The sequence below is a fragment of the Emydura macquarii genome, unplaced genomic scaffold, assembly GCF_026122565.2.
Source record: "Emydura macquarii macquarii isolate MOO-44397 ecotype Brisbane River unplaced genomic scaffold, CSIRO-AGI_Emac_v2 contig_1790, whole genome shotgun sequence".
In the NCBI taxonomy this organism is placed as follows: Eukaryota; Metazoa; Chordata; order Testudines; family Chelidae; genus Emydura; species Emydura macquarii.
Genome location: NW_027131927.1, coordinates 5,262,996 through 5,275,753, shown reverse-complemented (window position 1 = coordinate 5,275,753; position 12,758 = coordinate 5,262,996). Strand labels below are relative to the sequence as shown.

General features: G+C 59.0%; 1 protein-coding gene across 2 annotated transcripts; it reads left to right on the top strand.

Moving 5' to 3' along the window:
• Positions 1 to 146: 146 nt before the first annotated feature.
• Positions 147 to 5,275, top strand: LOC137159112 (ribonuclease Oy-like). Of its 2 annotated transcripts, XM_067557312.1 has the most exons (10): positions 147 to 200; positions 502 to 594; positions 1,538 to 1,595; positions 2,500 to 2,567; positions 2,657 to 2,714; positions 2,936 to 3,000; positions 3,392 to 3,505; positions 4,227 to 4,275; positions 4,474 to 4,548; positions 5,002 to 5,275. In XM_067557312.1, exons 2-10 carry the CDS (start codon positions 503 to 505, stop codon positions 5,167 to 5,169), a joined length of 747 nt encoding a protein of 248 aa, XP_067413413.1. In that variant the 5' UTR covers positions 147 to 200; position 502; the 3' UTR covers positions 5,170 to 5,275. The 2 variants fall into 2 exon arrangements, with proteins under 2 accessions (XP_067413413.1, XP_067413414.1); XM_067557313.1 differs by lacking the exon at positions 2,936 to 3,000.
• Positions 5,276 to 12,758: the final 7,483 nt, after the last annotated feature.

Sequence of the window (12,758 nt, the reverse complement as noted above, 5' to 3'; positions counted from 1 at the left end):
AGCGCGGCTGAGGGGAGGGCCTCAGGCTCCCCCAGCAGCTGTGCCCGAGGGCCACGCTCTGCTGCATGAAGAAGTGAAACCAGCTCGAGGGTTTTCCATTTTCGGCTCCGCAGCCGGCTCCACCCCTCGGCCAGGCAGCCCAGCGTCTCTTTCTTTCCAGCGCTGGCCAGACCGGACCGAGCAGGGCGTTCATGAACCAGGTTTGCCGTGCCCGGATCCCTCCAGGATACAGCACCCTGCACCCTCCTCCTAGTGCATCCCGCTAACTCCCACGGGGCATGTAACCGAGGGGCGGATCCAGCCCAGGGCACCTGCCCATGGCACTGGCTGTGCGTGGCAGCTGGCCTGCACACAGACCCAGAGATGCACGGCCGAATCCGCCCCCGGGCAGTGACTTCCACCAAGGATGGGTGCCGTCCCGTGGGCTTTGGCTGGCCATGGGCCTGTGTAGTGTAGGGGCAGCCGTGGTTCCCCGGGTCAGTGGTTGCGCTTGCCTTGCAGGATGATGATGCGGGGGGCCGTGCTGACGATCCTGGGGCTGGTGTGGCTGGCCGGAGCAGAGATACTCTGGGAGAAGCACGAGGAGCGATTCCGGTGAGTGCCACCAGTGCGAATAATCCTTTGGACTGGTGCCCGCTGGCTGCAGCGCTGGGGGGCAGGGAGGGGTCCAGGGCTCCCGTTCCTGTCCTTTGGGACCAGCTGAGATCTCACTGGGACTGCAGGAACTATAGGCACCCGGATCCCCACCCCAGTGGGATTAATACTGGGATTCTGGGGGGGATTGGCCCCTAGATTATGGTGCCGAGACCCCACCTGCGCTGCAAGCACATTGCTAGGGTCTCTCCCCACTCCTCCTGGGGGCGGGGCACGGCTTTGCCTTGATGACCATGTGGAGAGCAAATCTGCTCAGGAAACAGAGGTAGGAGCTGGGGACAGCCCCTTGGAAGCCCCTGGCTGGCGAAAGGGCCCTGATCTCAGGGTAGGGGGTGGATCGGGGTCATGGCCGGCACGCACTGAGCCGTGGCTATTCTCTGCCCCACAGGGCCCACCAGGGGAGATTGGGGCGTGGCTGGAGGGCCCTGATCTGTTCCTGTTCTCTAGGGGCCATTGGGGACAGAGTGGGAGTTAGGGCAGCTCTGGCAGGGGCAAGAACATGGGGGCACAAAGGGGGCTTAAAGCCACCTCCCATCCTGTCCCCGCCCCGAGTGCAGAAAGGGGGAACCCAGAACCGAGCCCCATATTTTCCACTTCTGTCTGTCTTAGCTCCTTGTAGAGCCCCCACCGCGGCAGCATCTCACAGCCCCCCTGGCAGGCAGGGCTGGGCTATTATCCTCCTTGTACAGATGGGGAAACTGAGGCACAGATCAACTAAGTGACTCGCCCAAGGCCAGGGAGTCTGTGGTGAGCTGGGAATTGAACTCAGAGCTCCCAAGCCCCACCCACTGGGCCATCCTTCCTTTCCACTCCCCCTTCTCCTCTCATCCCCCCTTCCCCACCCCCCACGTGGTCTCTATAAAGCTCTTCCTTGCCTCTCTAGGTTTTGCAGCTGGAAGTGCATGAAGTTTGTCCAGATGTGGCCAGGATCGTTCTGCGTGGTGAGTCCTCACCGCCCCACCCTTGAACCTTCCCCCCTGTGACTCCTCCTGCCCCACAGCACCTCTGCTCCCCCAGCCCCCAGACCTGGCTGCTGCCGCCACCTACAGGGAGCAAGTGGAACAGCCACATGCAAAGTCTGGCACTAGCATCCCAAGGGAGCTAAACCTGGTGTTGGTGCTTGCACGGTGGGCCCGTGGTCTGATCTAGGGCATGGGACATGGCGCTAGACAGGCCCACTGGTCCGAACCAGGGAGGCTGGGGGGCAGGATACTGGGTTAGATGGGCCCATTGTGCTGATCTAGCGTAAAGCGGGGGGATATTAGATTAGATGGGCCAATTGCTCTGATCCCTTGGCTTGTTTTGTGGCATGTCCAATCCCTGGCTGGGAGGAGGGTGACCATCGAGTCCTTCACCACCGCCTCTCGCTGCCTGATGGGATATTGTTATTTCAGTTGGATTGGTCTGAACAATCTGTGTGGGTAGCAGGCCAGATGGGAGGGTGACAGTCCCCGGCGGTGCGCCAGGGCAGGGCAGCATGGCCCTCCTCGGCTCTGGTATTTTTTGGTTTATAACAGCATCTGGTAAACCTCACGCCCAGGCTGGATAGGTGCTGTTCTCAGCATGCTACTGATGAGGAAAATGAGGCATGGGTAAGGGGTGTGATTCTTCCAGGGCAGGCAGGGACAATCGAGAACAGAACCCAGTCCCCTTGCTCTAACCACTATAGACCACTCCCTTGCCAGGGACAGACTCTGGGAGTCCAAAGTCCCAGCCCCCCCACTCTCACCACTGCACCTCACTTGGTTCCCAGAGCCCAGGAGTCCTGATTGTGGCGGCAGTTGCTCAGTGGGGGGTGGCGGGCTAAACTGGGACCTGACCATTTCCCAATTCCTTTGGCTGCAGGCTCTAGGGCCGAGGTTTGACTGCATCATCCCGGAGTCTGCTGACAGCTGGACCATCCATGGGCTCTGGTGAGCGACTCCCCTCAAGGCTGGGGAGAGGCCTGGGGGTCAAAGCAGTTGTTCCCCTGCCTCTCTGACTCTGTGCCCCTTAATCCCAGGCCCAGCAACATCATGAACTGCTGCAGCTGCTGGCACCTCTTCCCCTCTGACCTGATGGTGAGTGACATCTGGCCGGCCCCATGTCCAGTATGTCCTCATCAGCCAGGACTCCTAGGTTCTAGCCCAGCTCTGGGAGGGGAGTGGGGTCTAGTGGTTAGAGCAGGATGGGGTTGGGAGCCAAGACTTCTGGGTCCCACCCTTAGTTCTGGGGGGAGTGGAGTCTAGTAGGGGCTGGGCAGGGGCCTCTCAGCCCTGCCTGCTCTTCTGTCCTACCCCAGGAACTGCCCCAGCAGCTGGCCCGGCACTGGCCCACCTTCCTCAACACCAGCAGCTTCACATTCTGGTGAGCGGGGCGGGGAGTGTGTGTGTGTGGGGGGCTCTCAGGCCCACGGGAGGGGTGGGGCGGGGCTGGGACAGCAGAGGGGAGGGGGCGAGGGCTGTGATGGGGTGAGGGAGGGTTTCAACGTGCGGGGGTAGGCTGGGAGATGTGTGTCTGGAGTGGAGCTGGGACTCCAGGAGGGAAATGGGGCAAGATGCAGGGAGAAAGCGGGGAGAGGGGGAGGCCACAGGGGGGGATGACCTGCCACCCCGGTTTTCCTTGTGAATGGTAGGCAGATCCTCCTGCCCCGCAGCCTGGATTCCCAGCACGGAGCTGGGGCGGGGGGGTGGGGGTGGGGGTGGGGAGGTAACTGACTCAGGGGAATCCCCTCCCTTTTCCCCCCTCCCCCCTGCAGGAGAGCAGAGTGGCAGAAGCATGGGACCTGCGCTGGGTGCACGGAGGCCTTGAGCTCCCCCAGCAAGTACTTCGGGGCGGCCCTCGCCCTTCGCACTATGTACAACATCGACGGGTGAGCCGGGCACCAGGGGCACAGGGTGAACTGGGCAGCAAGGTGGGCAAGCAAGGGAGACTAGCCCCTGCGGGGGTCACTTCCAACCTCCCTCCCCATCCCACTGGCTTTGGGTTATGGGCGAGGGACGGGGACTCCTCATAGGGGAGGTGGGACTCTATTGGGGGGGTCTCTCACGTGGGGATCTATAATTAGGGGATCTCAGTGTTGGGGGATCTCTGTGTGTTGGAGAGCTCTAGTGGGGGGATCTCTCTGTGGGGGATCTCTCAGTCTTGGGGATCAGTAGTGAGGGGATCTCTCAGTGTTGGGGGATCTATAGAGAGGATCTCTGTGTTGGGGGATCGGTAGTGAGGGGATCTCTCTTTTAGGGGGCTGTACAGTCAGTGGTTGGCACACTCTGTAACAAGGGGCCAGCTCTCCCTTGGGGATCCATGTACAGTACTGGGGTCTCTTTTGGGGGATCTATAACGGGGTGATCTACAGTTCAGCGCTCTCTCTCTCAGGGGGATGTTTTTATGGGGTGAGTAGGGACTCTGTCCGGGGGTGGTTCTGCCTATGGGAAAGTGGGGCTCTCTCTCTCTCCAGGTGATGCTCTGTGGGGTGGGGTCAGGGCTCACAGCGGAGGCTGGCATTCTGGTGGCCCTTCACTGCTGATATCATGGGGTGATTTTACCCCCTCCACACCCTGTGGCTGACCCCAATTCATTTCCCTTTCACACAGAGCATTCCAGAGAGCCGGGATCATCCCGTCCTGCAATCACAGCTACCAGGTACCCCCCCCGCTGTGTTCCTGCCCCACTGGCTCCCTAAGGCCCCGTCCCTGTTGCGAGGGGCTCGGCTCATCCCGGCCCCTCGGCATCCCTGGCATTTTCCGGTCGATGGTTTGTGGAGGGGGAATTCCTCCCTCATCCCCAGCTGTCACCACTCCAGTAACCTGCTCACTGACCCGGCCCTCCCTGTCTTTGCAGCTCAACACCCTCCGGGAGGCTCTGGTGCCCGTCATGGGGAAGGAGCAGGAGCTGCAGTGTGTGACAGACCGCCAGGTGGGTGCCTTGCGCTCGGGCTTGCCTGGGGCCTGTGGGTAACAGCTGTGGGGCAGGGGAAGGGTCACCGAGGATTCTGGGTAATAAACAATGGGACACTGGGCATGAGCAGGGGCCCCTGGGGCATTCTGGAAAACAGAGACTGAGGTGCTGGGATTGGGCCAGGCCCCAGGGGATTCTGGGTAACAGAGAATGGGACACGGGTTGAGCACGAGCACCAGGGGACTGTGGGTGCTGGGGCTGAGCAGGGGCTTGGGCTAACAGAGAATAGGGATGTGGGGCTAGGTAGGACCGTGTGTTTTTGCTGAGCTGAGCTCCCCTGGCCCTGGGCCTTCTCCAGAAGCTATGAGAGGAGCTGGCCTTCCTGCAGCAGGGAGTTCCGCAGGTCTTCACGTGGCAAAGCTATTTTGGCTCCTCAAGTCACTGCCCTTCTTCCCTCTTGTTGTGCCGCAGGCTCGCCAGGTCCTGGTGCAGCTCAAGGTCTCTCTCTTCAGCAACTTCTCGGCCGGGTGCTTGGAGGAGGGAACCCAGGATTTCTCCCCCTACCGGCCCTGCAGAAACCAGACACGCGTCTTCTACTTCCCTCTGAACCAGAAGAATCCACGGGACCCCTGCCCCTGACTGGTGGGGGGTGAGAGGGTCTCGTGGCTCAGCAGCTGAGAGCCCATGTGGGAAGGCTGGAAATCAGGGGCTCCATCACCAGAATAAAGTCCTCAAGAAGGATCAACTGCGTCTGGTGCATGGGATTATTTTGTTAGCAAGGCCCCTGCTACAGGACCGGCTACATGGGACCTAGGTGCCTGGGACCCAAAGTGGTTAAAAGGGGAACAAATTCCCTCGGTGGAGGCGGGGAAGGGAGGGCACTTCCCAGAGGGCATCTGCCTGGTATTTTTGTCCCTGGCACAGACAAGCAGAGTACCTGGGATGTGGGGGTGACAGCAGGAAGGCTGAGACTCACCAACTCATCACAGCAGTGGCTGTTCAAAGAGCCGCCAGATCCTATGTGTCTCTATAGCCCTCCTCCCTGCTGCATCCCTGAGGATTTCTCTGGGTCACTGCCCCCCACTGCACCCACGGGGGGGTATCTCTGGGTCCCTGTAGCCCCCCCAAACCGGTGGGGGGGGGAGTTTCCTTCTTGTTATCTAATTGGTCGGGGGGGGGGGGTTCCCAGGGTGGGGTTGGGCATGGGGCAGCCCCTGAGGAGCATGTGGAGTGGCCTGGAGCGCGAGAGGGTAAAGGCCGCAGGACTCACCTGAGCGCCCCTTTCCAGCCCCTCCAGTTCCCCCAACCTCCTCCGCTAGCCCCTAAATACCTCCCAACCCCCCTGCATCTAGCCCCCAGCACCCTCCTCTGGATCCCCCCAAACACCCACGCTGGCCTCTAGCACCCTGGTCTCCAGATCTGTGGCTTTCAATCTGTTTTCATTTGTGGACCCCCAAACTGCTTTGAAAAGCCATGCGGCCCCCGGTGGAAAGCTTAGACACAGTCTGCAGCCTCCCCCGGGCATCCGCAGACCCCAACCGCTGCTCTAGGCCCCCCCCAAACGTCTCTCCCAGCACCTGTTCTCTAGACCTCCCCCCCACCCTGCCCACTGCTTCTTGCGTCCGCCAGCCTTTGGAGACGCAAGGAACCAGAAAGGTTCCCGGGAGCGCCATGGGCGACTCATGTTCCTCCACCAGACACCCCCTCTGCGGGCTGGGCTAGTGTTACTGAGCGAATCCAAATGAATAATTCCCCTCCAGATGTAATCCCAGCTCCTCCCCTAATCTGCCTCTGGTGCTAATCCTGCCTCCTGTAATTGCCCTCACCCCCTCCATGACCCAGGGCTAAACCTGCCTCATCCCTTTACCCTGCCCCCGGCACTAACTCTGCACCTTCCTCTAATCCCACATCCTTCCCTAATCTGCTTCTAGCACTAATCCCACCTTCTCCAATTTCCCCCCGTCTTCCTTTACCCCTCCCCTGGTGCTAACCTCACCCGCTCCTTTTCTAATTGGAACTTTGAATGTAAGAATACTTTTGTTTGTAGTGCTCTTTGAAGTTTAAGTAGTAAATACCTGTGAATGGTTGTAAAGGCCAATTATCTTCTGCTAATATAACTAGTTACTGATGTGCTTAGGACATAGGAGATGATACTTCAGAGTTCCAAGTAATCATCTATTCATTGTCCCTAAACCCTAATCCTAGCCCTAACCACTTGCCCTAACTCTCACCCTCGCCCTAATCCTCGCCTTCGCCCTCACCCTAATCTTCGCCCTCGCCTACGCCCTCAACCGAATCCTCGCCCAAACCGTCGCCCCAACATTCGCCCCCACCCTAACCCTACCCTCACTCTCACCCTAGCCCGCGCCCTCGCCCCAACCCTTGCCCCCGCCCTAACTCTAGCCCTTGCCCTCGCCTTCACCCTCACTCCCACCCTTTCCCTCACTCTAACTCTTGTCCTCGCCCTTGGCCAAACCCTAAACCTCACCCTAACCCTCACCCTAACCCTATCCCTCGCCCTCACAGTAACACTTGTCCTCGCCCTCGACCTAACCTAAACCTCGCCCTAACTCTCGCCCTCACCCTAGTCCTAGCCCTTGCCCTCACCCTAAACCCTCAAGCTCACCCTAAACCCAACCCTAACCCTAAACCCTCACCCTATTCTATTGATTCAGAGTTCAAAAGGAGCATATGAACACTCACTTGAAAACTCACCCTCACTTGAAATCTTGCCCTCGGCTTCGCCCCCACCTTAAATCTCACCCTCGTCTTCGCCCTCACCCTAATCTTCCCCTCACCTTCACCCTTACACTAATCTTTGCCCTCGCCTTAGCCCTCAACCAAATCCTCGCTCCCAACCTTCGCCCTCGCCCTAACCCTTTCCCTCACCCTCACTCTCACCCTATCCCGCGCCCTCGCCTTAACCCTATCCCTCACCCTTTCCCTCACCCTAACTCTTGTCCTCGCCCTCGACCTAACCCTAAACCTCGCCCTAACCCTAACCCTCACCCTAGTCCTAGCCCTTGCCCTCACCCTAAACCCTCAAGCTCACCCTAAACCCAACCCTAACCCTCACCCAAACCCTAACCCTAAGCCCTCACCCTATTCTATTGATTCAGAGTTCAAAAGGAGCATATGAACACTCACTTGAAAACTCGCCCTCACCTTCGCCCTCACTTGAAAACTCGCCCTCACCTTCGCCCTCACTTGAAATCTCGCCCTCGGCTTCGCCCTCACTTGAAATCTCGCCCTCGGCTTCGCCCTCACCTTAAATCTCACCCTCGTCTTCGCCCTCACCCTAATCTTCCCCTCACCTTCACCCTTACTCTAATCTTTGCCCTCGCCTTAGCCCTCAACCAAATCCTCGCTCCCAACCTTCGCCCTCGCCCTAACCCTTTCCCTCACCCTCACTCTCACCCTATCCCGTGCCCTCGCCTTAACCCTATCCCTCACCCTTTCCCTCACCCTAACTCTTGTCCTCGCCCTCGACCTAACCCTAAACCTCGCCCTAACTCTCACCCTTTCCCTCACCCTAACTCTTGTCCTCACCCTCGACCTAACCCTAAACCTCGCCCTAACCCTAACCCTCACCCTAGTCCTAGCCCTTGCCCTCACCCTAAACCCTCAAGCTCACCCTAAACCCAACCCTAACCCTCACCCTAACCCTAAGCCCTCACCCTATTCTATTGATTCAGAGTTCAAAAGGAGCATATGAACACTCACTTGAAAACTCGCTCTCACCTTCGCCCTCACTTGAAAACTCGCCCTCACCTTCGCCCTCACTTGAAATCTCGCCCTCGGCTTCGCCCTCACTTGAAATCTCGCCCTCACCTTCGCCCTCATTTGAAATCTCGCCCTCGGCTTCGCCCTCACTTGAAATCTAGCCCTCGGCTTCGCCCTCACTTGAAATCTCGCCCTTGCCTTCGCCCTCACTTGAAATCTCGCCCTCGGCTTCGCCCCCACCTTAAATCTCGCCCTCGTCTTCGCCCTCACCCTAATCTTCCCCTCGCCTTAGCCCTCAACCAAATCCTCGCTCCCAACCTTCGCCCTCGCCCTAACCCTTTCCCTCACCCTCGCTCTCACCCTGTCCCGCACCCTCGCCCCACTCCTCGCCCCCACCTAACCCTATCCCTCGCCCTCGCCTTCACCCTCACTCTCACCCTATCCCGCGCCCTCGCCTTAACCCTATCCCTCACCCTTTCCCTCACCCTAACTCTTGTCCTCGCCCTCGACCTAACCCTAAACCTCGCCCTAACCCTCACCCTCACCCTAACCCTCGCCCTCACCCTAGTCCTAGCCCTTGCCCTCACCCTAAACCCTCAAGCTCACCCTAAACCCAACCCTAACCCTCACCCAAACCCTAACCCTAAGCCCTCACCCTATTCTATTGATTCAGAGTTCAAAAGGAGCCTATGAACACTCACTTGAAAACTCGCCCCCACCTTCGCCCTCACTTGAAAACTCGCCCTCGGCTTCGCCCTCACTTGAAATCTCGCCCTCGGCCGTCCTCACTTGAAATCTCGCCCTCCCCTTCGCCCTCACTTGAAATCTCGCCCTCACCTTCGCCCTCACTTGAAATCTCGCCCTCGGCTTCGCCCTCACTTGAAATCTCGCCCTCACCTTCGCCCTCACTTGAAATCTCGCCCTCGCCTTCGCCCTCACTTGAAATCTCGCCCTCGGCTTAGCCCTCACTTGAAATCTCGCCCTCACCTTCGCCCTCACTTGAAATCTCGCCCTCGGCTTTGCCCTCACTTGAAAGCTCGCCCTCGGCTTCGCCCCCACCTTAAATCTCGCCCTCGTCTTCGCCCTCACCCTAATCTTCCCCTCGCCTTAGCCCTCAACCAAATCCTCGCTCCCAACCTTCGCCCTCGCCCTAACCCTTTCCCTCACCCTCACTCTCACCCTGTCCCGCACCCTCGCCCCCACTCCTCGCCCCCACCTAACCCTATCCCTCGCCCTCGCCTTCACCCTCACTCTCACCCTATCCCGCGCCCTCGCCTTAACCCTATCCCTCACCCTTTCCCTCACCCTAACTCTTGTCCTCGCCCTCGACCTAACCCTAAACCTCACCCTAACACTCGCCCTCACCCTAGTCCTAGCCCTTGCCCTCACCCTAAACCCTCAAGCTCACCCTAAACCCAACCCTAACCCTCACCCAAACCCTAACCCTAAGCCCTCACCCTATTCAATTGATTCAGAGTTCAAAAGGAGCATATGAACACTCACTTGAAAACTCGCCCTCACCTTCGCCCTCACTTGAAATCTCGCCCTCACCTTCGCCCTCACTTGAAATCTCGCCCTCGGCTTCGCCCTCACTTGAAAGCTCGCCCTCGGCTTCGCCCTCACTTGAAATCTCGCCCTCACCTTCGCCCTCACTTGAAATCTCGCCCTCGGCTTCGCCCTCACTTGAAATCTCGCCCTCGGCTTCGCCCTCACTTGAAAGCTCGCCCTCGGCTTCGCCCTCACTTGAAATCTCGCCCTTGCCTTCGCCCTCACTTGAAATCTCGCCCTCGTCTTCGCCCTCACCCTAATCTTCCCCTCGCCTTCACCCTTACTCTAATCTTTGCCCTCGCCTTAGCCCTCAACCAAATCCTCGCTCCCAACCTTCGCCCTCGCCCTAACCCTTTCCCTCACCCTCGCTCTCACCCTGTCCCGCACCCTCGCCCCACTCCTCGCCCCCCCCTAACCCTATCCCTCACCCTTGCCTTCACCCTCACTCTCACCCTATCCCGCGCCCTCGCCTTAACCCTAACCCTCACCCTATCCCTTACCCTATTCTATTGATTCAGAGTTCAAAAGGAGCATATGAACACTCACTAGAAAACTCGCCCTCACCTTCGCCCTCACTTGAAAACTCGCCCTCACCTTCGCCCTCACTTGAAATCTCGCCCTCACCTTCTCCCTCACTTGAAATCTCGCCCTCGGCTTCGCCCTCACTTGAAATCTCGCCCTCACCTTCGCCCTCACTTGAAATCTCACCCTCGGCTTCGCCCTCACCTTAAATCTCGCCCTCGTCTTCGCCCTCACCCTAATCTTCCCCTCGCCTTCACCCTTATTCTAATCTTTGCCCTCGCCTTAGCCCTCAACCAAATCCTCGCTCCCAACCCTCGCCCTCTCCCTCGCCCCAAACCTCGCCCCCGCCCTAACCCTTTCCCTCACACTCGCGCTCACCCTGTCCCGCACCCTCGCCCCACTCCTCGCCCCCGCCTAACCTTATCCCTCGCCCTCGCTTTCACCCTCGCTCTCACCCTATCCCGCGCCCTCGCCTTAACCCTATCCCTCACCCTTTCCCTCACCCTAACTCTTGTCCTCGCCCTCGACCTAACCCTAAACCTCGCCCTAACCCTCATCCTATCCCTCACCCTTTCCCTCACCCTAACTCTTGTCCTCGCCCTCGACCTAACCCTAAACCTCGCCCTAACCCTCACCCTCACCCTAACCCTCGCCCTCACCCTAGTCCTAGCCCTTGCCCTCACCCTAAACCCTCAAGCTCACCCTAAACCCAACCCTAACCCTCACCCAAACCCTAACCCTAAACCCTCATCCTATTCTATTGATTCAGAGTTCAAAAGGAGCATATGAACACTCACTTGAAAATTCGCTCTCACTTGAAATCTCGCCCTCGGCTTCACCCTCACTTGAAATCTCGCCCTCGGCTTCGCCCTCACTTGAAATCTCGTCCTCACCTTCGCCCTCACTTGAAATCTCGCCCTCGGCTTCGCCCTCACTTGAAATCTCGCCCTCACCTTCGCCCTCACTTGAAATCTCGCCCTCACCTTCGCCCTCACTTGAAATCTCGCCCTCGCCCTCACTTGAAATCTCGCCCTCGCCCTCACTTGAAATCTCGCCCTCGGCTTCGCCCTCACTTGAAATCTCGTCCTCACCTTCGCCCTCACTTGAAATCTCGCCCTCGGCTTCGCCCTCACTTGAAATCTCGCCCTCACCTTCACCCTCACTTGAAATCTCGCCCTCGGCTTCGCCCTCACTTGAAATCTCGCCCTCACCTTCGCCCTCACTTGAAATCTCGCCCTCGGCTTCGCCCTCACTTGAAATCTCGCCCTCACCTTCGCCCTCACTTGAAATCTCGCCCTCGCCCTCACTTGAAATCTCACCCTCGGCTTAGCTCCCACCTTAAATCTCGTCCTCGTCTTTGCCCTCACCCTTATCTTCCCCTCCCTTCACCCTTACTCTAATCTTTGCCCTCGCCTTAGCCCTCAACCAAATCCTCGCTCCCAACCCTCGCCTTCGCCCTTGCCCCAAACCTCGCCCCCGCCCTAACCCTTTCCCTCACCCTTGCTCTCACCCTGTCCCGCACCCTCGCCCCACTCCTCGCCCCCGCCTAACCCTATCCCTCGCCCCACTCCTCGCCCCCGCCTAACCCTATCCCTCGCCCACGCCTTCACCCTCGCTCTCACCCTATCCCGCGCCCTCGCCTTAACCCTATCCCTCACCCTTTCCCTCACCCTAACTCTTGTCCTCGCCCTCGACTTAACCCTAAATCTCGCCCTAACCCTCACCCTATCCCTCACCCTTTCCCTCACCCTAACTCTTGTCCTCGCCCTCGACCTAACCCTAAACCTCGCCCTAACCCTCACCCTCACCCTAACCCTCGCCCTCACCCTAGTCCTAGCCCTTGCCCTCACCCTAAACCCTCAAGCTCACCCTAAACCCAACCCTAACCCTCACCCAAACCCTAACCCTAAGCCCTCACCCTATTCTATTGATTCAGAGTTCAAAAGGAGCATATGAACACTCACTAGAAAACTCGCCCTCACCTTCACCCTCACTTGAAAACTCACCCTCACCTTCGCCCTCACTTGAAATCTCGCCCTCACCTTCGCCCTCACTTGAAAGCTCGCCCTCGGCTTCGCCCTCACTTGAAATCTCGCCCTCACCTTCACCCTCACTTGAAATCTCGCTCTCGGCTTCGCCCTCACCTTAAATCTCGCCCTCGGCTTCGCCCTCACCCTAATCTTCCCCTCGCCTTCACCCTTATTCTAATCTTTGCCCTCGCCTTAGCCCTCAACCAAATCCTCGCTCCCAACCCTCGCCCTCGCCCTCGCCCCAAACCTCGCCCCCACCCTAACCCTTTCCCTCACCCTCGCGCTCACCCTGTCCCGCACCCTCGCCCCACTCCTCGCCCCCGCCCTCGACCTAACCCTAAACCTCGCCCTAACCCTCACCCTATCCCTCACCCTTTCCCTCACCCTAACTCTTGTCCTCGCCCT

Coding starts and splice junctions, on each gene's coding strand:
- LOC137159112 (XM_067557312.1), top strand. CDS start 503: ATGATGATGCGGGGGGCCGTGCTGACGATCCTGGGGCTGGTGTGGCTG. Junction 2,715..2,935: donor TCTTCCCCTCTGACCTGATG/GTGAGTGACATC, acceptor GTCCTACCCCAG/GAACTGCCCCAGCAGCTGGC. Junction 4,276..4,473: donor CCTGCAATCACAGCTACCAG/GTACCCCCCCCG, acceptor CTGTCTTTGCAG/CTCAACACCCTCCGGGAGGC.